The sequence below is a fragment of the Rhea pennata genome, chromosome 8 (genome assembly GCF_028389875.1).
Source record: "Rhea pennata isolate bPtePen1 chromosome 8, bPtePen1.pri, whole genome shotgun sequence".
Classification (NCBI taxonomy): domain Eukaryota; kingdom Metazoa; phylum Chordata; class Aves; order Rheiformes; family Rheidae; genus Rhea; species Rhea pennata.
In genome coordinates this window covers 21743815-21768921 of record NC_084670.1, presented here as the reverse complement: position 1 = coordinate 21768921, position 25107 = coordinate 21743815, and the positions used below count along the sequence as shown (strand labels likewise).

The following is a 25107-nucleotide window of genomic DNA, read 5'->3' as shown; positions in this document are numbered from 1 at the left end:
AGATCTCTATTACTTTGTAATATTTCGTCAGTATGCTTTTTCCAGAAGACCTCAAAATCCCTTGCAGTTATATGTAAGATCTTAATTAATTGTCCCCCCTTAATTAATTGTCAACAAAAATTCTAACACTTCTCTGTTATTCAAATAAATAATTATTATTCCTCCAGGTTACTAACAAATGACTTATGTAGTAATATTTTGATTAACACTCCAAGTCCTATTGTTGCTTATAATACCTAATTGAAATGTTAGGTGCTGACAATATGGAGGTTTCCCTTATAAGGCAAAGCTATCAGAACATGAAGTTAGTATGTCATGTTTGGGACATAACATGCTATATTTTTAAGCACATCTTTAAGAGTTCGAAAAAATACATAAAAATGATATAAAAGCAGATGACTTTAAGCATTGACTGTTTTTACTGTATGAAGGGAAAGAAATGACATTTCTGAAAAGTTACGTTGTATCAGCCTCCCATTAATATAAACTGCTGAGATGTTAATAGCAAAAATAAATACTAGGTTTTCATATGATAGTGCTTTATTTTTTCTTCACAATTTAAGCAAAATGATTACAGAAGAAGAACAGAGCTAGATTTGATGGTGCACTTCATTCCAGATACCTCAATACATAAAGGATCCCAAAGAATCAAACTTAGATGCTCTTAAGGGGAAAGAATGTATCATCTAATATTTTTTGGAAAATGAAATAGCAATTTTCTATTTTCATGAGTCTGAATTCTTAAAGCTTCTAACTGATGCTCTCAGCTGCCGAACACATGCATTTGTTTTATTTGCTGTTCTGTCTGTGCTCATTTTGCTGTTAACAGTTAAAAAAAGAAAAAAAAAGAAAAAAGTTTTCATTTTACACACCACAGATTTTCAGCAGGCCAAAGGAAAACTAGACATCCTCCTTGAAGTTAAATCAAATCAAGCAGATGTGACAGAAGGATCCTCCTGTTCACCAGTATATTACACATCCACTGAAATGTAGTGCAGTACATCAGTGAGGTATGTTGAGTTTTGCTTTTGTCAGCTTGTTTTTTTTTAAACCCTACAAGTTTGAGTTGATCATCCCCATTCCTTGGCACTCAATGATGTAAGCATCTTTACTAGGATCTTCCTCTTCTGATTTTGTTACAGTAAATTTGGCCTAAAATGAACAGGATTAAAAACACATAAAATTAAACATGTTATAGTATACATATAATATACACAAGTCATAATACACATATACATAAATCTTCAATATCTGATGTCTGATAATCTATTTTAGTTTATTTGTGCATATTGAGAGATTTAACTGATTTCATTTAAAACATTTAAATAAAGGTGGTAAAGGTATCTAACCACTCTAAAGGCATTTAACTATAAAACATGTTCACTTTCTACTGATAAACTCCTTAGCAACTATTTTATCACCATTTGTCCTCTAGGAGGGAAAATTCAGTTCACAAATCCTGCTAAAATCAGAGTGAGTCTATACAATTCACACTTCCTAGCGTAGAGAATGACAACTTCCTCAGGTTTTGGACTCACCTTTGTTAGCTGTTCAGCAAAGTGTATAGCAGTTTGAGTATGAAGTGTAATTGGTCCACTTTTCACTCTGGACACCCCCTTTGCTAATGCCATAAAAATGATCAGCTGAAATGGTAGATAAAAGTAATTATTAAATAACTATTCAGGTGCTAGCAACTTACGGAGCAAAAAATCAAACAAGAAAAGTGAAGCAAGAACGTGCAAAACATCTGTAAATAAAAATATGGTTCCAAACTGTAAGGCTGTGGTTGGTAGTCCACAACTGAGGTAGGTCACTGCATTTGCCCTCAATGTTAAAATTTCATAAAAGTACGTGGTGCTGAGTATTAAGAGTACTCTAAGACTCAAAAAGCTTGGGAATTACTAGTCTAGTACATATCATAGAAGGGCTGCTACTTTTCCACAGTCAATTTTGCCACTGAATTTCTCTTAACATTTAACTTTGGCCCCACTGCAAATTTCCCCAAGCTCACTTCAGATTCCAGACTGGTAGATTACTTTGGGGAGGAGAGAAAACTCAGGAAGAGGTTTTTGCATTAGAACACTTTATGGTCAGGTATTCACCAGGTATTAAAAAATCTGATTTGATTACAAACATCACCATGATACACATTCTATAACCTTCATATAACTCAGAACAGTCCCCACACACTGAATCTAGCTGTAGGATTTGCATATGCTCCAGAAAAAGCAGAATGACTTCAACATCTAACTTCTTTCCATTATTCTGTGTAATAGGAATGCATAGCTAGGTGCTTACAGCTAAGAGGTAATGTAACCCTGTCTAGGATAGTCCAAAGTTTTTCAGGCACTATCATTCAAAATACAATAGTGTGTGGGGGGGGGGGTGGAGGCTCTTTATTCTCAAATGTGGTTAGGCAAGGAAGTTAAACAGGAACACCTCCTGGATATTTTCTCTAATGGCCTCTCTTAGTCTAGTGCTTAATACATGGGAAGAGAACTTTCCTTCCTTTGCTATATGGCATGGGTTTAGAAACAGCAAGTGCCAAGTGGGAGGGAATTACCACCTCTTTCTTCCAATTTAGAAATCTACATCCCATTCTTTCACTGTTCAGATTTAAATTCTTTACAAGTGATACCTATATCCATGTCCTTCATATACTTCATCTAAACATAAGGAGACTTACTTGGTCTTGTAGAGAGTCATCCACAGCTCCACCATGTTTAAGATTTCTAAGCAGCATCTCTGCTGCTTCAATGCCAACTTTGTCAGAATTCTTTCCTAATAGAAAAATCCAGGAGATTAAGATATATTCAATTATTATTTAACACTTAAAAAAATACTCTTGCCTCCAAAGTCCATTTGAAACAAACCTCCTTTCTTATGATGAAGTATAGTTCATAATCCCTAAGCAGAGGGAAGCCTGTAGCTTCACATACACTTAGAAAAACACTTTATTCAAACAAATTACAACTAAAATCCCTTCTATACCTTTTAATCTAGATGCACAACTAGATTCAGTGCTGAGCAAAAACCTCCCGGGTAAACTGCAGCAAAGATTGTATGTTCTTAAAATGCAGAATTCTTTTCAACTCAATGACCTTAACAATCCATTCAGATAAAAGGTGAGTTTAAAAGCGAGTTTAAAACTCTAAATTTTGACTATGCAGAAGCATCTTAAAAATCTATAAAAGTGTAAAATTCTATTAACCAAAATTAAAATCTGTTGATTTCCACTGTCCTTTATTACTCATTAAAAAATGAAACTCAAAGCATCAGACTTTTGAACAGATAATACTTCAAATTCCTATTCATTAATAGCACATTAAGTTAAACCTGAAAGAGGCATATTTCACACGACTCTTACCTCTCTTGCCAAGTGATGACCCAGCTAACAAACAACCTGTTGAAGTCTCTGCAACAATACTAAAAAGAAAAATCAGAATCCATATTAAGAACCAACTTATTCACATTACATCTTATTTATCAGAAAAATGCTTTGTTTTTAAATACAGACTGTCACCATCAGTATGGAGTTTGTATTTCAGTGTGTTAAGTGATCACACAAGAAAATGAATGGCAGTGCTAGGAAGACAGGCCAAAAACATTGTCTTTCACACCTTTCAAATTTGGTAATTCAGAAACAAAAGTTAAATGTATTTAACATGTAGTTAATACATATTTGTAGGAGAAAAGCTTCCCTTGCCTATATAATAAAGTTTTTTAAACACGATGGGAGTTTTGAAATGTCCTAATACATAGTCCTACCAGGAAAAAAAAAAAAAAAAGACTATCACTTTTTATGACTATTTGTGTGTCTTGAGAAGATGTGGCTAATCAATTAGCAAGGTTACAAGACATGTATTAACAGGAAGTTTTGGTTCATCTCACATTATTCCACTTCCAGTTCCCACGGCTTGATTGTCAGGTTCTCGAACCGGCTGAATGTTAATATAAAGATCCCTGATCTCTTTTCTGATGCATCTCACTGCTGCTGCTGCCATGTCTTTTGCCAGCTAGCAAGGTAAGAGAAAAAGGAGCAAAATATTAACTAAATTATACTATTATAATACTACTTTTTCCTCATAAGCCTAGTTACTACTGTGGATCCTAAAATTAAGGTCTTCCAAGCTATAAGGAGACCAGTTTTATTGAATAAAAAAAGCAAAGGACTGTTATAAACCACTACAAGCACTGAACAACTTCTCTTCTGAAATCTCACAAAATTAAGGTAATATTAAATACTAAACAATTGATAGATTATAGTGACATACATAGAAGCTTCAATACCAATAGAAAATCAAGACTTTTTCCCCTATACATATGGATAGAGATTTAATTTTAGTCTTGATTACTTCAAGATATTAGATTGAAAAAAAATCAGTTATTATGTACAGTATATACTCTGTAAATCATAATGTATAAAATAACAATTTTAGATCATAGGCAGCTGAGGGCAAATTAAGCTTATCTCATTCTTGGGATCCAATAGGAAAAAAAGAAGATCATAGTCCATATTCACAGGTTTGGATATTTTAAGATCAAAACCAGCAGTCCAAGGCTCTTCAAAAAGTAACTCTGTTTCTTCCCTCCCTTCCTTAAATGCCCTGTATGTGTTAGAAGGAGCCCTGAGGATACCCTGCCACTCATTCTCTGTAAATGCAAACAGGATAGAAATAATGGAAAGGAGAGGTAAAAGGGAAGCAAATTCACCTATGTTTTGTCTTTTTTGTTTTGCCTAATCTACCATTCACTCGTTCTTCTAATGCCTTTAAAAATGATTGACAAGTCTGATTTAGTCTGGTATCTGTATATTATTAGTGCACTATAGTTTACCCATAAATTTATGAACAAAGGCCATCGCTTCAGATTTAAGATAACTCAGGCAAGTATGAATTATACTTAAATCAGGTTTAAAATGTCCTATAATCTATGCTAGAGTTTTCTGAACATTCATATCAAGGGCATCATTCTCATTCCCTATTTTAGGTGCTATGCAATAAATGCATTTTAGAAATATCCAAAATTCAATTTTATGTCCTGAAAATTTGAATCTATTTAATAAGGCTACTTTGGTTACTAAGTGAAAGAGTACATAATACAAGAGCAACAGAGGTATGTTATGCAGATTACATACAATATTTGTAACATACATATGCACGTACACATACAGTATGTGCAGTAAATCTGGATACTTCCAGAGCTATCATCAGCACTCACTTTTATAGGCAGTGCTCCAGCAACAAATGCTCTTCCATATATCTTTGTCACAGTGCCACGTTCTGTTAAGCTTATTGGGCTCAACTCTTTGACTGGTGACATTTGGATTGTAACTTCACCACCTCCTTGGGGATAGTAGCCCCTATGTAGAAATAGTAATTAGTTGTGAGTAAATGCAAAGATCAGAAAGAGCGAGAAAATAACAAGAATGCTCTTCACACTTCTTTTTTATATATTTTATGTTCTCTGTTACTATAAACATGAACCTCCTTGATGTGTGCCTTAGAAATATTTATAACAGAAATATATCCTTTAACAGTATTAGCTCATAACACACATTTTATTAACTGTCTAAAAATAGCTTAACACATTTTTTCTTTTCTGAAACCTTAGTTTGTTATTTGTGTTGAGACATACCTAAACACAGACAACAACCCCTGAGGCAGGAAATAAGTGTCTTGTCTAGCGAGTGTCATAAAGGACATGTTGTGAGTGTGTTTAGTTTCCAAATGATTGGTATCCTGTCCCCTATTACAACACCATCAGCCTCACTACCTCCCTCTTTCCTGCAACAGACCTCAGTTCTCCCTGCAATACTCCCAGCTCCTTCTCATGTCTGCCAATTGCCATTCTCCACAAGAAGCAGCCCAAAGCTGGCTGGTTCTGAGCTTAGTGTGGACTCACTGACTGTTGTATTTGGCCTGTCAATAAGCCAGCTAGTGAGACTGTACTTCAGCCTTTCCTTCACTGATTGTACTGCTTTGAATCTCCTGCTATCTTCTCATATAGGAAAATTACAGAAATTTCAGGTCTTTGAAACTTGAAGCAGTACCTCTCTGTCAGGGTAATGCTGCTTCTAACAGGCTGAACTGGCCAAAATTTGGCCTGGAAGAGGGAGAAGGAAGAAAGACTGGACAGAGTTCCATACCCCCAGTTGACTTTGAAAATAAGATAAATAATAAACATGATATCTCCTTTAAGATAATAATTAAGATAAAGTCTCCTTTCAAATGGGTAAAGTGCAGCTCAGATGTATCTAACAGACCTGATACAACTGTCTCTAGTAACCATAACATCTAAAAAATTAGGTTCTGTGATGCATTTCTTCTGGACTTTGAAAGGGAACCCAAACACTTTGTTAGGTGCCTGGACCCTCTACACGTGCAGGAGGGTATGCATAACCAGCAACTCAGAATAAGCTCTGTAATGGACCAGTTGTTCAGCATGCATTTTCCTCTGAGGTAGCCAATAGGAAATATTAAAACACAAGCTGAAGGTGCAGCAATGAGAAAAGACAGAAAAGAATTGTATCACATTCATCACATGGTGACGGTACACATAGGACAGTTAATGCAGATTAGTTATTGTATTACAAATTCATCCCTTGTCTTGATTCAGGGCACCTTGTGCATGTGCTTACGTGCTCAAACATTGGCTCAGTAAGGCCTGCTTCTGCCATGTCATTCTGCAACTCACCTCTTTCTTACCTCACAATTGAACGTGAAATTGAACTTTTCAATGATCGGCTTGAAAACCTGAAAAATAACCACATATAAAAATACAGGGTGAATGTATTTTGCATTTACCATTTCCCATCATTCTATCCAGTCTTAAAAGGGAAAAAAACCACTAACAACAAGAGATATTCAACACGAAAATTTCAGTTATATGATTTAAAAAAAAAAAAAAGAAAAAAAGAAAAATAGCCAGTCTCATATATACAGCTTATTTGAGGTTCTTTGTACTTTATTCTGAATGGCACTTTGTGTTAAAGGATTCTTATATGGAAAGAAGAATAGAAATACCTAACAATTTCACAGCATTTCCAGAACAAAGAATCTATTTTAAGTGAAATTATCTTTAGTAGTTAAAACCAACAGACAAGTTGCTGTTTCAGGGAATTCTAGGAAGCACTAGTTGCTCTCAAAATATAATACACTAATAGTATGATATTCCCAAGCCAAACAGATTGGTGTTCAGTAGTTTAATCAAGAGAACAGATATTTTTCCTTTATTTAACAGTTTAATTTACAAATAAAATTGCAGTAAGAGCAACAGAAATACAGTAGCTACAGTGCATATATATGCATGAAAGATGCATCAAGCCAAAGAAACTGTTCCCTACCATGACTGTGTAGTCTATCTGAGGAGCCATCTCAGCATTAGTCCCACCTTTTAAATGAAGTTCAGATGGGGAAGCAGCAAACAGCACACAGGGCATTGCTACCTGCATCAGCAGGCACACGCTCCTAAAAATAATCACAAAATACTCAAATGTTATACAGCCATAATCCATGCAGAATCATTAGATATCAAAGGCAAATGGTCCTTTCTTATTTGACTCTGTTGCAAAACTGAACATTATCTATTAAGTAAACTTATTACTCTTAAAAATACTGATTTAAAGCTTTATGGTCTTAGCAAGCCTGAATATATAAGTTATTACCCTACAAATTGTATTGTTAATATTCCTGTTTAAAATAAAAGCAATGTAGTTTACTTAATATGCTGACAGTACTGAGAGAACTGTATGCTTAGTTAGCAGGCGGGAGAAGCAGAAAAGGTGTAGGCAGCCATTTTAACATTTATTTAAGACCAAAATATTTAGAAAACTACAGAATTGCTTAGAAACTGGTTATTATCCTGCACAAGAAAATTCAGGAGCATACAAAAAAAAAGTCTTGATACATGACTCTATTGTTGAATCATTATCTGTGGAATATGCAAGAAAAACCTCCCCAAAGTACTTTTTCCAAAAATAAGTTAGTTCTGCAAACCAAACTGTAAAGTTACCTCACCAGTGCTTTAAGATTTATTTTGAATTGTGAAAATAATCAGTAATCACCACTTAACTGAGGAAAATTTGGTTTCGTATTCTTAAATAATCTCTGGATGTCTATAAACTGTATTGTTTTTCAATTATTTTTGCTTGTACCCAATTACTAATCCTTTTGCAGTGTTGCCTACTCAAGCCTTTGTGTCGTGTTTAAGTAAAAGGCAGTAGCTTGTTGTTTATGCTATTGTAGCTTAGAAAAAAAAAATCTCTTAGCTTAAAGAAAATTTCAACTATGTCTAAGGTACCTTATACTGCTAAGTGACTGCTCACACTAATCCTGCAGAGCTAAACCTATTCCACTCAGTTTTGCAACAGAGTCAAATAAGAAAGGACCCAGCACAGAAATACAGAATGGAAAATCTGTAATGGATAGAATGTGTGCCAAATTCCAAAAGATGAGTATCCCATATTGCACCATTACGTGCCCAAGTGAAATTTTAAAAATGACTAATATTTTATTGAGCTATAAATATTTTACTGAGCTATAAATATTTTATTGAATATATTATCAATAAATGTATTAGTATATTAATTGAGCACAAAATAGATGTTTTGTAATGTAGTATAACGTACAGATTTGTGAGACAGAGCTCAACCTAATGTAGTATAATGTACAGATTTGTGAGACAGAGCTCAACCTAATTAGTTGCACTAGACCTGATATCTAATGCACTAATGTGAGAAAATAGGGGACAAAATTATAAATACAATACAAAGCCATCTTTTGCTTAACATTAATCAAAAAGTGTTCAATTTATACATCAATCATAGCTTTAAAACTATTACATTTGCATGTCATTTATTAATACAGACCTTGCCTACATTAAGGCAAGAGAACCTAAAGAAGTAAGGTGCTTTGGTCAGATGTATCAAGCTCAAGTAGCATGGATTGAGGCTCATTACTCATGAATTAATGTTCTGTTTTAACTTTTGTCAAAATTTTAAAGTTACCAAAAGCAGTTAAGAACAGTGACTAGTCAGTCATTATCCATGTACAAAGACATACCCTGCTGTTTTTGTATCTGCTGTGTGGGTTCCACCTTTGATCTTCCCAGGAGTGAAGGTAATTTCTGTTGAACCGATTTCTCCGCCCTCCAACTTCCCCTCACATAAGTCTCGAATCATCTCCAATCCAGACAGATGCTGAGGCCTTCAAGTCATAATACTACATTAAAGATACATGCAAGTAGACTACATAGTCTTGTTACATTAAAGGAACTACTAAACATTAACTAATAAATACTACCATTGCAAAATTGGCCAAACAGGCATCAGAAATTCAATCTTGTTCCAACAGCATCTCTCCTAAGTTCATGCGAGCCAAAGGAAGAGTATCCATTTATTTATTTTTTACATGTGCAAGGAAACTCAAAATGCAGGTGCATCCATGTCACCAGAATGAGCTCACTATTTCACTACATTTTGATGACGCGACATAATATAAATTCATCTAGTAGCCTCCAACTTTCTTTGTGTTAAGGGCTATTAGTCAGCTAGCAATATTCTTCGCTTTGTTAGGCAAATTCTTAAAATTTCCTCACAGAAGAGGCATTGTGAAAGAAGCTGGAGACCATTCTGTGGACTACAGCCAGGGGTTAGGAAGTGTAGCTTAGAAAAGCAACTCTGTTTCCCTGAACCTAAATTAACTATCTGGGAGGATCTACCTCTCCTGGATATGTTTTAAAGCCCACCCCCCCCCAAAAAAAAAAAAAAAAAAAAAAAAAGAAGCTGAAAAATCAGTATTATGCATAAATGCTGAAAGACCAGTTTCCCTTGGTTGTAAGTTAATTTTGTCCCAAATTAAATATAATATGCACTTCTGACCTTCACCTGTCTTGGTTTAACAAATGCGATGTTAGTAATGGAGGGTGTCACAAATTAATGGGCTTAATGTCGGAGCGGGTTTCTGCGGAGAAAGAAGGTTATTCAGCCACGATGAGGGGCACGAGTAACTTGTGCTGGAGGTTTCTGGTGGCGATTCAGCCCGGCCCGGCCGCACAGGACCCACGCCACGGCGACACGCTCGGTGGCGCGGGGCCCGGGGACGCGTCGCGCCACCGCGGCTGAAAGCGGCGCGGCCTCCTCAGCGCCTCGGAAGGCACCGGCGCTGCCCGCGGGGCGCAGGCGACGCCGGAGGCGGCCGTTACCTGAGGCCCGGCTGGCTCCTGCCGGCCCGGATCCGGCGCACCCGCAGCGGCAGCCCCAGGAGGCAGCTCAGGGCCGTGGAGACGCGCAGGATCTGCCCGCCCTGCAAGGAGAAACGGCGGCTCAGCGGGCGCGAAGGCGCCGCCCGCTCCGCCGCCCGCCCGCCGCGCCCGCGCTCACCCCCTCCATGATGCCGCCGTCTATCTCCACCCGGTCCCCGTCCATGGCTGCGGCGGGCGGGATCCGGCCGGGGCCCTGCAGACGGCGAGACCCCGGCGAAGCGGCGCCTCGGGCAGCGGCGGCGCGGGAGCGGGAGCGGGCGCAGAGCGCAGCCGCCTCCCCGCCCGCTCGGGGGCGGCGCCCAGCGCCCGGCAGCCTCCGTGCAGCGGGGCGGAGCGCTCGCGCCGCGCTGCCGACCGGCGGAGCCGCTGCCCCGAGGCTGCCGGCCCAGCGCGCCTGAGCCTATGGCACCCGCGGGGCCGTCGGGAGAGGCGCGTCGGCTGGACGGCCGCGCTCTGGCGTTTCTTGCGGACGCGCCGGGGGGCCCGGGCCCTCCGCGCCGCGCGGCCCGCCGAGGGCCGCCCCCGCCGCCCAGCCGCCGCGTCAGAAGGGCGCCGGCGGCGGGAGGCTCCTGCCGCGGCGCCGCTCGCGCCCCCCGGGGCCGGCTGCCCCCCCGCCGCCCATTGGCTGCCGCCGGGGGCGGCCGCCCGCCCCCGCCCTGCGGCCGCCCGCGTGGCTGCGTCCTGATTGGCCGGCCGGGGGGAGGTGTGTGGGGCGTGGCGGGGCCCGGTCCTCCGCGGAGTAAGATGGCGGCTGCGGCCGCTTTGAGGAGCGGCTGCCGGACCGCGGGGCGCCTGGTAAGGGGCGGCGGGGAGAGCCCAGTTAGCGGGGAGGCAGCGGCGGGCGGCGCGGCCTCTCCGCCTCGGCGGGCAGCGCCCGAAGCTCCGCCGCTTCCTCCTGCCCAGGCGACGGCGGCAGCCCCTCAGTGCGGGCGCGCTCGCGGGGTGGCCGGCCCGGCCCGGCTCGGCCCGGCTCGGCGCGGTGGCGCGGCCCAGCGAGGCCCCGCGGCCGGGCAGCGGCGGCGGCCGCGCTCTGCCCCCCGGGCCGGCCGGCCGGCGCCGGCCTCCCCGCCCCAGCTCTCGCCGCCTGAAGGTTTTCCCCGTTTGCGCGTGTTTTCTGTGGGAGCGACCCCCTTGCGCGCCGTGTCCGCGCGAGCGCGCGGTGGCTCCCCGCCCCGCGGGCCGCGGGAGCGCTGAAGTGCGCAGCTGAGACGCCTTACCGCGCTTCGAGGGGGGATCCGCTTAACCGCTTTGGAAGACACCTGTGGTCCCTTAAACGTGGGTCATCGTGAGAAGTTACTTCGTGCTTTCTGCTACCGTCTGCCTCGCAGAACATTTTTTGTGAGATAAAACATGTAAAGCAAAGTTAAAATCGGTATCCATTCTGGTTTCCGTTGTTAGGTTTGCACTTAGTAAAACTGTAGCAGTGAAGAATTTTTTCAGTGATACTTTTGTAATTATCTAGTTTTAAGTTACATACAACTCATTCTGATAATCAAAGGACCTTAGAAATAGCTGCTTCTTTTAGTCCCCTTCTAACCAAACCCTCTACTTCTGATAAGGGTGGGGTTCTGATAAGATGAAACTCTTCATCCTATCTATGCTGAAAGTCATCCTTGCATGCTGAACTGTGTAATTTTGAATTGGCTCTTTATGGTGTGCGTTAGCCGCCAGCACAGTTTAAATGTTACAAGAAACTAATTCTTCTCTGATCATTATGGTAAAACAGTGTCAAGATTCAAGAAATAAAATTACTGTTGTAATTTGAAAGTGTCATATTTTAATATTCTGAATGCTCTTGCAAACCCTAGCTGGCAAAGGGAAGGACAGGCTAGTGGTGGCTGTCCATAGGCAGGACATGGTCTCTAGATTGTGAAGAGCAAAAGAAAGGAGCCTAGGATCCTCCTGTTAGATGGTGGGAAAATGGGAGACATGTAGAGAGTAACATATGGTGCCAGTCTTTAAGGCTGACTGAAATATGATAGCAAGGATGTTGATTTTATTGATTTAGTACCTAGGCAACTATATATATGGAGATAAAGAATAGGTATGCAAAATGTATTAATAAATGTTCATTAAAATGACTCAATATGAGAGCAAGTCAAAAGAGTTTGACTGAAGAGTATCCTTTAATATGAAATTGTAACATTTGAATGCAGCTTACTCAATTTGACTTTGAAATTCTGTTCTTGAATTACTTCATCTGGTAATCGGATAATTGAGCCTGCAGGCTCAATAACTAACATTTTGTTCTGAGGACAGCAGTAGATTTCCAGGATCAATGGTGATTTATAAGAGCATTATAGGTTTCTTATAGAAATGACCAAAATTGAGCTAGACAGGATCAAGGCAATTTTTCCCCCAAATCGTTGTCCATAGTTGACTTCATTCAAACTGTAAACCTTAAGAAATTTTGTTCATCATCAGTGGTTGATGAGTCTGTGGTATCAATGAGAGCCTGGAGTAGACATAAGCCCCTTGTAGTCTCTTCTTCCCTCAGTAACTCTACACTTTGAAGACTTGCATAGGAAAGGTATTATCTTACTGCAACATCATTGCCTTATAGCATAATAGTGGTGATGTAAACATAACCAGTATACTGCACTGGTTGCTTTTTTTTTTTTTTTTTTTGTTACCTTCTGATATTTAGCAGTTGCACGAATATGTACATCCCATATATGTGAATTCTATATTTATATATATAATGGTATGGATATGTATATTGAATTTAGGATTATTTTTGTCTTTATATACTATTGTAAATACTATTTATATTTCCTTACTTTGCTTTACACAGTAAATAGTATTATGATGATTAAATGCTGATACATCCTCTTTTATGTTTAGTTTATGTTAGTTTATGGGTTTCAATTTTTCAGCTTTTAGAAATGAATACTTTGTTATATGGAAAGACTGAGTACGGTATTATTGCTTTAATATAGTAACACACCAGCATTCTGGTAAAGATCAACTACAGACCAAAAAGACAGATTTAGTTTTACAAAACACAGTAGTTTTGAATGATTCTTGTGAATATAACTAAAATTGTTTTGAAACTCTTCTGTAACAAAACCAGTCTGTTTTTTTGGCAGTGGTGTTACTAATTCACTATCTCCATTGGTTACCAAATGTTAAAATCACATGGAAAAAATTATGAAACTTCACATTTATAGATAGTTCAGAGTTTTGATGTGCTGCTTGTGATCATCTTCACAGGTAAATATTGAATCTTTTCTATGTACGAGCCTATAAAGAGAAAAAAGTTTTATTGTAAGTTTGGGACAAAAAGATCTTGCTGGACAAAGAATGTAATTACGGACTCAAATAGAAAGAGATACAGAATTAAAAACAGAAGAAACCTGCCTTGAAATATGCATCAGGTGCCAGCTTTATAATTTAATGAAAATTTTAAATGCATCCATAAAATAAGATTTGTTATAGCTTACAATTGTCATTTTACCTGAATTTTGTGAAAATTGTTTGGAAGACTAATGAAAAGGGATTACTGTTTGTTCATGGTAGGAATGAGAAAAATGCTTTTTCCAGATCAACAAATACAATCTTAGCAGGAGGCAGCTGTAAAGTAGCTCAGCATGACTTTGCAGTGTCCTTTAAGGTAGAACGTATTGTATAAATATTTGTTCCTAAAAGAAAGGTAATATTTAAGAGTAATTTGCATGCTAGATCAAATAATATAGAAAATATATACATTTTCAATTCAGTATAGTACAGTCTTCTGGATAATCTACATTTCAAACATGCAATATAAATAAATTAAGTTTTCCATGGTTTTGGGAGGAGGGTAGGATGAACAGGAAGTTTCATATGTTTTGCAATTATTTGAAAGGATTATTAAAAAAAAAAAAGAGTTAAAATGAACTTTCCCACACAGGTATCCTGTTTTCTGGCTCTTCTAAGAAGATAATTTGTAAATTTTACAGTTTTGAGCTACTTGAGGTACATAGTAGCACCTGATTTTTTTTCGTATCTCTAAATCACTTAGAGATTGTACCTGGAGATAGTATGTTCTTCTTTTGGTATTAATTGTACATCACTCTAAGACAATGTAACACCAGAATTAGATTAAAGAAATCTTATTAAATAAGTAAACTAACTTCTAATGCATATAATGATAAAATGCCTCTTTATGTCACTGTGTCACTGGCTTTGCTGCTGACCAAAATCGTGACTGCTGTGATTACATGATGCTTCAAAGCATATAGTTTTGTACAGAGAACCTTTCAGAGAGTTCTGTTGCCCTTTGAAGTTGATTTCCAGATAAACGTAAGTGTAACCATTGAAAGAAAAGTACCTCACATCCAAATCTTTAAAAAGTCAATAAAGTTGATGTAAAATGATGTTTGTCTTCTATATTTGAAAAGAAATGAAAGGGCAACTGTGCCCTCCAGCTTGAAGTCCCTTTCTAATTTGTATTTCTGATCAGTCTTTGATTGGAGTAAGATGCAACAAAGAAAAATATACTGATCTTTTCCACTGTCTAAGGGACTTTTCCAACATTCATTCTGCATGATAATATTTCATATGTAGTTAATGGTTTATATGCTTGTGTGTGTGTGTGTGTTTCCTGATTAAACGGATTGCTTAAAGAAACTATGGAACTTATGAATCTGTTGCCAGATCCTGTCATGATTTTTGTTAGTTGATTGTGTTATTGTGGCTTTGATCTCCCCTGTGATGTATATTAAAATTATTTAAGGACATGGCAAAGCTTATGCTAATTTAAAGGTCATTATACATTCCATGCCCATAAGAACTTCTCTAAATAAATAAATTAGAAATGAACTATTTTAGTTTAGTTACTGCTGCATCAAGAATATTAAATTTGCTCTGCCTTCCTCAGTCCAATATTTTAACACATGAGACTTTTCTCCCCCAGGTTTGTGTTCACCACGTTAGATCGTGCAGCAACATTCGGTTTATAAAATCAAAATATGCGTGCCTGTTTGACAAATCTGCCCTCAAGTTTAGTCCTCAACAGCGATTGTTCAGAACATCTGCTGGTAATCTTTTTCATACTAAAATGGTATATTTTATATTGCTATTTTATGAATGTTATTTAGCAGTTTGTATATAACTGGTATATAGCATGTTTTTGATGCACTCAAAATTTTCTGTATGATATCATATATTTAATATTAAACTTTTTATTTTTCCTCATTTTCTGTTTTAAGTTTCATGTGGCCAAATTGTTCAGTTTAAGCTTTCTGACATTGGAGAAGGGATTACAGAGGTGACTGTAAAAGAATGGTAAGCTCCACTTTCTTAGAAACACACTAAGAAATCAGCAAGTAGTTTAACAGCTATGAATAACAGCTGTGTTGTTCTCAGTCATCTGAGAATCCATTTTCTGGGTTACTAGTGGAGTTTTTTACATTTTATTTTCTACATTTTGAAGTCCTGTATAGCCTAAGCTTTACATTTTGTTTATTTGCAATCTGGTTTGTTTGGGAGTAGAAAAGATGGAGGGAATAGGATGTCTTAACTGCACCTGTAAGTAGACTTTCTTTCAATGCTTAGTGGTTTTGGAGTGCAGGAGGCCATTATACTTGTTAAGCTGAACTTTAGAAAAAAATGTGCTTTTCTGGAGAAACCACTTTTTTTTCCCCCTGTAGTACTTTTCCAATTACTTTAAACAAAGATTTGAGCATTTAAATTGTTCCTAAAAGGCCATTGATAAATGGATTAAAGAAAATCAAGGTGTCCAGTGGGGGGAGGTAATTTCAGAATGCTTTGTTCTTTGTATGAGTAATTGAAAATACCCTCTTTACACTGGAGACTGTTTCCCACTTCTAGTTTCCTATCTGAAACGGATCCTACGCTAGTTCTCGCAATTTCAAATTAAGACCTTTCTTTAGCTTCAAACTAAGCAAAGCTCATTCTTATTTTCAGTTTATAATCCATCAAGAAAACTCTGCTATTTTTTAACTAAAATAACAGCAAAAGTATAAATGCAATGATTTTCTCAAACATTGTTGCTTTTCACACAACAAAGAATTCTGGAATAGTCTGGCAGGATATAGAACAAATATATCCATTATGTATAATTTAGCTTCTCATCTAGAATACATTTTCACTTTGTGTGGATGTACATAATGGAACTTATCAAAAGAATGCATAATATAGATTTTAATAATTACTGTTTTAAACTAGCCTGTGTCTTTTCTCTTAGGTATATAAAAGAAGGTGATAGTGTGTCTCAGTTTGATAGCATCTGTGAAGTACAAAGTGATAAAGCTTCTGTTACTATTACTAGTCGTTATGATGGCATCATTAGGAAACTCCATTACAGTTTAGATGAAATTGCTTATGTTGGAAAACCATTAGTGGACATTGAAATTGATGCTTCAAAAGGTATTGTAAACAATTTTCTCTTGCATATTTTATATCTGTTGTCATAGAATCATCAGATTGTCACTAGAGTTTTTTCCCTTAAATGTTAAATCTGATTTTTCTATAAAGTCAAGAATAAAATTAAGTAGAAAAAACTTTTGTTAGTTCTTCTGTGATATTTTATTAGGATTTAAAATCTCAAAGGCTGGACATCTCCTGTTGAGAATTTAGCTCGAGCAGCCTTTAGCACTGCTATGTTCCCATCCGTAGTAGCTCAAAGTAAATATTAAAAGCTTTGGCTCTTATAGATGAGAGAATTTTCAGGGAGGAATTAAAATATAATAAAAGAGAATGGGGGAAATGCCCACCTACCAAGGTCTTGGAGGTACATAGTAATTTTTGCTGTGAAGCAGTGACCTTGTGAAGCCTAAAGTTAGGGTTAGGATTTCACTTCAGGACAAGAGAGTTCAATTCACTGCTGGAACCTGCGAGGTCTGTGAAACTAGAATGAGCTTCTAGTCAAATAATGGTTCACATACAGTATGGATATTTCCGAATAAGGAAAATAAAAATAAGAATCATCTTGCAATTTGAAGAACAGTTCAGAGAGGCTTTCAGGGCCACATTTGAGGACCACTCTCACTTCACTAAAAGCCAGGTTCCTATTTCATCTCATCAAGAAGCCCAAAACTGTTTAAACCCATACATTATCCTATGATGGCCATTGCAGTGCAACATGGTTATAGGTGACTGGATCTCTTGAAGTCCCTGCCCACACTGGGGGGAGGATTCCCTGCTTTGGTTAAATTCCTTCTGTCATTTGTTCCACTGTTGGGATCATTTGAGCCACAAACTCCTTACATTTCTGTAGCAGTTCTGTTCTGCCCTGGTGCTTTGAGGGGAAAGGAGGAACAATATTACCTGGACAGACAACCTTGCACGGATCATAAGGCTAAGGGAGGAAAAGCAAAACCCGTGCTGACCAATTCTTATAGAGTGGAACAGTTTAATGGAGGGCTAATGCTGGCACCACTGCAACACGGATACAATCATTTTAGCATGATGTGTGTTTAGAGTCATGGTGATATGGACCAGTTGCTTCAGAAGAATGTCTTACTGCTTATTGCTAGGATTAGAGTTGGAGGATTCAGGAATGAAGGGGCTAAAGAACCACACTTTTAACTTCACTACTTGTGAAGGAATAGGCAGCTTTCCTCACACCCTCTAGCTATTTGGTGGCCACAACAGATGCAAGAAACATTTTTGCATCAACAGATGTAATAAACAGTTGGCTCTGCTCATCTCTCTGTTGGCCTAACACCTGAGTTACTTGCTAGAAAGGGAACTTTTTTTCAAAAGGTGACCAGGGAGATCATGAGAGAGGAGAAAGTGGAAAAAAAGCTAGAATTTTTTAGGGATCTTGTGATTTCCAAAAGGTTACTCCTTAGTTAGAGAACCTCTGGTTTAAAAAGCTCTGCCTGGACTCTGCATTTATTTAAACCACCTGAATTTTAAATAAATTAAACCCAAATTTAATAATTTTTTTATTATAATAAATTAAATAAAAACAAACTTAACAAAATCATATATAGTTTTCTCCTTCATAAAATAGCTTTAGCTAATAGTGACATGCTCCCTGAGACATTTTGTTCCTCTGTGCTAATCTTTGAGCATTTTGTACCATATCAGAATAAAAAGACGACAGATGGAAATAGCTGTGCAATTTCGCTTTTCTCTTTATTTTAGTACTAGAGAGATATTTTCACTGATATGTTTCTCAGGCTTTCAGAAATGAGAAAATTTTTATGATTTTCCTTTCTCTCTTTTTTTTTTCTCTCTGGCTCATACATGTGTAATTAACCATGTTTGTCTAGAAACACATGAGGTGCCCAGACAGATCACGATTAACCTTCACTATTGCAATATTCAGTACTTTGAGAGGTAGCTAATACTTCCTTTACTGGTTTCTTTTAAGATACTTGAGTTCAGCTTTATTTTTTATTATCCAGTTAACTTTTGCTTAAAGTAGGGAATTTAAAACAAGTTCCCATACTTTACCCTCTATTTAGCTACTGCAACAAATACTTGCAGAGAACTGTAATAAAGTTAATACTTTTCTTCCTGTGTGCAGGTGTTGCCCCAGAAGAAGATGTTGTTGAAACACCTGCTATGTCTCATGAAGAACACACTCACCAAGAGATAAAAGGTCATAAAACATTGGCAACCCCTGCAGTTCGTCGTCTTGCCATGGAAAACAATGTGAGTTTGCTGAATTTTTCCCTCTTTTACATACCAGTTTGACTAACAAGGAGAACATTAGTCTAAAGGAAGGTGCAATGAGGAAAGACATGTTTTCAAATATATTTCAAATGTATAAAAACTGTTACTAACATGAAAAGAATCTGTTTTTGGTGGATATGAAAGAGTAACTGAGTTTTAGATGCAGCTAGGGCACTTAAGTTTGGAGATAAGGAGAACCTTTTTAGACATAGAAATAAGGAAGTACCAGAACAGATTCTTGGGACAGAGGAGGGAGGGGGGGAAAATGGAGTCTCAGCTTTAGCCACCTTCTTCTTCAAGTCTTCAAATTTGGATCAGAAATGACATAGGTGAAGTTAATCTTGCCTACAGCAGAGGATTGATTAAGTGACCTTTTAAGTGCTTTTGTAATTCTGTTTTGTGTGAATCTATGAATATTCTATTGCTTTGGAAAGCTTATGGGGCATTTTTAGGAGAAAAGTAAGACAGTAAGTAGAAATAATTAAGTGACAAATAGCCTTTCTCAGATAAATTTTTCACTATTGAGCTTGTGAGGTAATTAAGAAGTAAGCAATATCCATTGTTCCTTCTTAAAGTATGCAATTAGATATCTAGAGGGGCTTTTAGATGATTTGAATTATGTTAAGAGAAAGCAAATAAGTCATAGAAAGTGAAAGAAAATTGTAAATATGTTAGATCAGTATCTGGAATAATTTTTAATTGTAATTCATTTACAATATAGGACTTCTTTATTTTGCTGTACCGGAAAAGTGTTATAGCTTACTATGTATCTTTCAGATTAAATTGAGTGAAGTTGTTGGGACAGGGAAAGATAACAGAATCCTTAAGGAAGACATACTCAATTATTTGGCCAAGCAGACAGGAGCTATTTTGCCTCCATCACCAAAGGCTGAAATTATCCCACCTTTGCTAAAATCCGAGACAGTGTCAGCTGCTCCAAAGGACAAAGCACGTAAAATTCCTGTACCTGTTTCCAGATCGATTGCGTTTTCAGGAAAAGATAAAACTGAAGCTATAACAGGTAAACTGTGAGATATAAAACCTTGAAATAATGTTCACAGATACTAACAGCAGATGTTACTCAGTGAACATTTAATTTCTTTTGATAGAAAGTCTATTTTATTTTGTTGTCCTACAAGTCTGCTGAGACAGTGTGAAATAGGAAAATACGCTTTGCAGGAAGGTGATGTTTGAAATTATTATTTTATGAAATAAATGTTCGTATTTTGGTTGGAGGGAGTTGGGCTGTAAATTGCACTTGCTCATTTTTAATCCATGTTTTTTCAAATACATGGTGAAATAGGTAGGAATTCTGAAACACTTTTGGATATGTTGCAGTAGGAGTCATTATGTAATTAGTGTCAAGGTACAGTGAGTATAGGTGTTTATCAGAGCTTAAAAGTAGCAAACTTCAGCATCAGACTTGTTCTGTACAAGAGTGCACAACAGAAGGTGCTGATATAAGAAAAATCGCAGTAAAAGAGGAAGAAATGGGGTTTATGCTTGCTTTCAGGCAGTGTCAGTATGGAGAGGAGAGAAAAAGCAGTGTAGATTACTGTATTATAATTTCAAATACATACATAGGAGAGGTATGGGATAATATAATCTGATATATTACAACCATAAAGATTGAGTTTGCATGTGATAACTAACTGTTGATCCTATAGTGAGCTTTACCCTGTCTTTTTCTTTTCTTTTTTTTTTTTTTTTTTTTTAAGTTTTGTAGTTTTTTTTAATGAAACTTCAAATAATTGAAACTTCATCATAACTTTCCAGAAGTTCATTTTATTGGTGTAAGAACTTAGTAAATATTTTTCAGGTTTTCACAAGGCAATGGTAAAGACTATGAATGCAGCCTTGAAGATCCCTCACTTTGGTTATTGTGATGAGATTGATTTGACTCAGCTTGTTCAGCTGCGAGAAGAGCTGAAACCTCTAGCACAAACTCGTGGAATTAAACTTTCCTTTATGCCCTTCTTCATAAAGGTGAGATATACAGCAGAAGACTGTAAAGATTACTAATGCAGGTTTTGCCAAAATGTTCTTATTGACTGCTGTTGTAACTTTGAAGCACATCTCTATCATTTGAGTTAACAAGTCACAAAAAAAAGTCACAGCTTGTTTATTGAGCTACTTATCAATTCACTATTGGGATTGTAATAGCATTATATAACATCAAGGAAATTTTTTGAAATATTAATAGTGAAAGATAGAACAGCTCAATCATTGCTCAGTAAGGGTCTACGCATCACTGAATATTTCAATTGGAACTTGCAGAAAAAAGTCTTGGAGACATCAGTATTTTTTACAAGCTCCATTATCACACTTGAAATACAAGTTTTAAAATTTTTATTTTGTGGTAGTGACTCTCTCAGGTGAATGAGTGCATCTGCTTTGTTCTTCAGAAGACTTAACTTCATTTATTTGCCACAGTTCTATTTCCAGCTGTTGATATCACTGAAGGCTGAACTCATAATTTGGTCTGAAACTTTTGTTAATGCTATTTCAGTTAGAATGCTAATTAAGCACTAATTCTGCTTCCTCTTTTTCCCAAGGAATTAATACTATTTCTTCAAAGTAGCTATTATTTAAGTGGAGAGCTAAGAATGACATTGCTGAATCTCATAAGTTTCATGCCAGAATATTTAATTTGAATTGTGAACTAGAAAATGCCAAATGCAAATTCAACTTTGATTACAGTTATAAAGAGTGATTATCCCTTTTTCCTATCTGTTTGGTATATATTTGTTTTTTGTAAATTGTCTTTTTCTTCCATTGTCCTAATTATGACAGAATATAACACACAAGGAGGGTTTGGATAATTTACACCAAATAGAGGAAATCCATTTTATTACTAATTGGAATTGTCTCCGACTGTTGCTTCCCTTTCATCCTTGAATAACAATGTTAATGTAGCTGTCTTAGGTACAAAGTACAAAAATCTATCTCTTTTATATTTAACAGGCAGCTTCTCTGGGATTATTGCAGTATCCTATTCTTAATGCTTCTTTGGATGAAAGCTGTCAAAATATTATATATAAGGTTTGTAAAATCCTGAGAAAAGTGAGCAAAACCCCAAACTAACAACTAATAAGGGTACCTTTTCAGTATGTCTGAGCTGATTATAGGAACCTATAGCCCGTAACAAAATTATTGTGTTGTACTGGAAAAGTATCTAGTTTCTGTCTGAGATTAAATTAGATTTAATACAAATCTGATTTCAGCACTGATTTTTTTAGTAATGGTGCAGTGGTTCTACTGTTCCAACTCTCAACCCTTACATATTAAAGTCATCTTTTAAACTCAGTTTTCTAAAATTTATTTAATTTTCATAAAATGTGCTGAATTGATACTTCTGGGCAATGAACGTATATTTTCTTAAGGGAAGTTGCATATATAGAGCAGTGTAAATTCCTTTTATACTGTTTTATCTGTATCTCTCAGATGAATCCTTATATATTCTTTATAGAAAATGCAAAGATAATACAATTCCCATTTATTTATTTATTTATCTTTATAGAAAATGCAAAGATAATTCAATTCCCATTTATTTATTTATTTATTTATTAAGTCTAGTGGTCTCTTTTAGATAGTTAGTCATTTTAAGATACTTATCTGGATAACAAAATATGAAATATTTTCCGTGCAAAATTGAATCCAAAATCATAGATTTCCTGGATATGAAATTGCCAAAATCAATTTGTACTTTCCAGATGTAGAAAGCTAAAACTTATTTCCCCTCCTTCCCTCAAAATAGTATAGGGGAGTTGATTAATACTGACAGTACTTCCTTAATTTATTTATTTATTTATTTATTTTAGTTAAAAGGTCTTAAGTGTTTTCTTGTGTAAAATAAACGTTAGGTTGACTGCTTGTGTTAATGTCTGGTTAATGGAACTTATTTTAGGCTTCGCACAACATTGGAGTTGCTATGGACACAGAACAAGGTTTAATTGTCCCAAATGTGAAAAATGTTCAAGTCTGTAGTGTATTTGAGATTGCTTCTGAATTAAATCGTCTACAATCCTTGGGCTCTGCAGGCCAACTGGGAACAAATGACCTCACTGGGGGAACATTCACCCTTTCAAATATTGGCACAGTAAGTATAGGAAAAATGAGAATTTACATCTGAAAACTGCTTCTGAAATGAATATCCTAATGAAACTTTAATGCATAAAAGCTAAAACCTGTAGCAATTCATGCAAGAAGCAATCTGCTTTTTCAAAAGAATGATATAATTATTCCCTAAGTAACATCCCCAGCTTTTTCCTTGTAGATTGGTGGCACTTACACCAAACCAGTGATACTACCTCCTGAAGTGGCTATTGGAGCACTTGGAAAGATACAGGTATATGAACTAAGGTCATCTTTAATGCATATGTAACACTGAGTGTCTCTTTGTATTTGAAATTTCCTCTTTATGAAAGAGAAACTGCATAGATAGTGAATGAAAAGTTTTACAGTATTTTTAGATGGCTATGCAGACATAAAATGTGTAAATAGAAATCTTTTACTCCAGTGGTTCATCTTTATTTTTAGAATCCTGTAATATTTCACTCACATCTGTATCTAGCCTCCTGGTTATTTAGAAACAATGTAAATATATTTTACAAGTCTTGCAACATGGCTGTAGCATTTTTGTTATGAACAAGGAGAATACTTGAGTAGAAAAGTATTCTGATAATCAGGTTTAGCTTCATGACCCAGATAGCTGAACCCATTACAGAGCTCCAAATGGTAGAGGCAATTCTTATTTTTTGAATTTCATACTTAAATTCTTTAATACAGACTTAGAAAGTCAACACTGGAAATAAAATTAGTATTAATTAAAATTATTTCTCTTGTGTTCTTCCTATAAACCTTTTGTTTAGGGAATACTCTTGGGAAATTGTCATTTTGAGCGCTAATAGTGCAGTAAACTATTTGAGAAGAAACTTGAGTCAAGAAAGATTTTCACTACTTCAGTATTCCCAAGATGGTGGAAATAGGATATGATTGTTTGTAATGTAGATTCACAATATATTCTAATCTGTAATATAGACAATAATGGGAAAATATTTGTTTCTGAATGGCACTACTGCTTTCTGTTTAATTTAGCAAAATGTTAATATGTATTTGTTAATGAATATAATTAATATTTATTTTTCCATTTTCTTCCATTCTCTGATTTTTAGATTCTTCCTCGGTTTAATGGAAAAGGTGAAGTATATAAAGCACAGATAATGAATGTGAGTTGGTCAGCTGATCACCGCATTATTGATGGAGCTACAATGGCCCGGTTTTCTAACTTGTGGAAATCTTATTTGGAGAACCCTGCTTCAATGCTGCTAGACCTTAAATAAAGGAAATTATGGTTAGAATATGCCTTTAAACTTTGCGGATTAGACTGAATAAAAGCTGGCTGTGCTAGCACATGCCTGTTGCTATTCACATTATATTATTATTTTATGTGGTTAAAAGTTCTTAACAGCTGATACCAGTCTATCAATTAATTGTTACATTCTTTTAAATCATAGTGCTGTAATTTCTCCTACAGCAATCTGTCAAACTTAATAGGTCATGATGTGACTCCTAAATATGGTGATGGAAAGTCTTTATTTTGACTTTTATAATATATACTGATGTTAGGCTGATGTAACTGAATGACAGTGATCTACGTGTCTGCAATGTTTTAAAATTGATTAACCTATTTCAAAGGGAAATACAGTTCTTCCATGTTGGATACACACATTTATTTTAACAAAGACAAAAGGTTATATCCAAGTTCTTGAATAAGTTATGCAAAAATCATGTACAAATAAAATACCTTTTATGCATATGTTTTAAGATGTCCAGAGAGCTTTTTGTTGTTTAACTGAGTTAACCTCTCCTCTCATATCTTTCTCTAGTCCACTTTTTCCTGGAGATGACTTGCACAGGTACTCTCTATCAGATGATAAAGGGAAATAGCATATTTGCTCAAATGTTTACTCAGAACATTTACTGACAACCATCAGGGCCTTAGAAATACTCTAGAATATCCTGTATTTCTATAAGCTGAAAGTAGTTGAGGTCCTTAAATACTTTCCAGTTATTTTTGTTTCTTATAGAAAGCAGCTGTCTTTAAAAGAGGATGACTCCATTTGTTATTCCATCATTAGGTAAGCATGATAATAAACAGAACATGTTCTAAAAGACTGCATCACCTTGTGTTAATGATGTTTGGATACAAGAATT

The 25107-nt window shown here is 36.8% G+C and overlaps 2 protein-coding genes across 2 annotated transcripts; one reads left to right on the top strand and one right to left on the bottom strand.

Annotated features, from left to right (window-relative positions):
* Nucleotides 1-522: 522 nt before the first annotated feature.
* On the bottom strand, nucleotides 523-10529 carry RTCA (RNA 3'-terminal phosphate cyclase). Its single transcript, XM_062581111.1, has 11 exons — nucleotides 10382-10529; nucleotides 10204-10304; nucleotides 9063-9206; nucleotides 7346-7469; nucleotides 6697-6755; nucleotides 5221-5362; nucleotides 3892-4016; nucleotides 3368-3426; nucleotides 2687-2781; nucleotides 1539-1643; nucleotides 523-1152 (listed from the first exon to the last, which is right to left on the bottom strand). Exons 1-11 carry the CDS (start codon nucleotides 10424-10426, stop codon nucleotides 1054-1056), a joined length of 1098 nt encoding a protein of 365 aa, XP_062437095.1. The 5' UTR covers nucleotides 10427-10529; the 3' UTR covers nucleotides 523-1053.
* Nucleotides 10530-10984: 455 nt separating this feature from the next.
* DBT (dihydrolipoamide branched chain transacylase E2) lies at nucleotides 10985-24709 on the top strand. Its single transcript, XM_062581879.1, has 11 exons — nucleotides 10985-11058; nucleotides 15158-15281; nucleotides 15453-15528; nucleotides 16451-16632; nucleotides 18743-18870; nucleotides 19669-19912; nucleotides 20711-20877; nucleotides 21856-21933; nucleotides 22799-22990; nucleotides 23168-23239; nucleotides 24066-24709. The coding sequence occupies exons 1-11, from the start codon at nucleotides 11008-11010 to the stop codon at nucleotides 24231-24233; spliced, it is 1482 nt and encodes a 493-aa protein (XP_062437863.1). The 5' UTR covers nucleotides 10985-11007; the 3' UTR covers nucleotides 24234-24709.
* The last annotated feature ends 398 nt before the right edge of the window (nucleotides 24710-25107 follow it).

What these genes read in the sequence shown, in the direction of transcription:
- RTCA (XM_062581111.1), bottom strand. Translation starts at nt 10,426, where the DNA reads ATGGACGGGGACCGGGTGGAGATAGACGGCGGCATCATGGAGGGG. An exon ending in GGAACTGGAAGTGGAATAAT is followed by an intron (nt 3,427 to 3,891) that starts GTGAGATGAACC and finishes TTTTCTTTTTAG; the next exon opens with TATTGTTGCAGAGACTTCAA. An exon ending in GTCATCACTTGGCAAGAGAG is followed by an intron (nt 2,782 to 3,367) that starts GTAAGAGTCGTG and finishes TTTTTCTATTAG; the next exon opens with GAAAGAATTCTGACAAAGTT.
- DBT (XM_062581879.1), top strand. Translation starts at nt 11,008, where the DNA reads ATGGCGGCTGCGGCCGCTTTGAGGAGCGGCTGCCGGACCGCGGGGCGC. An exon ending in TAAAACTGAAGCTATAACAG is followed by an intron (nt 19,913 to 20,710) that starts GTAAACTGTGAG and finishes AATATTTTTCAG; the next exon opens with GTTTTCACAAGGCAATGGTA. An exon ending in GAGCACTTGGAAAGATACAG is followed by an intron (nt 23,240 to 24,065) that starts GTATATGAACTA and finishes TCTGATTTTTAG; the next exon opens with ATTCTTCCTCGGTTTAATGG.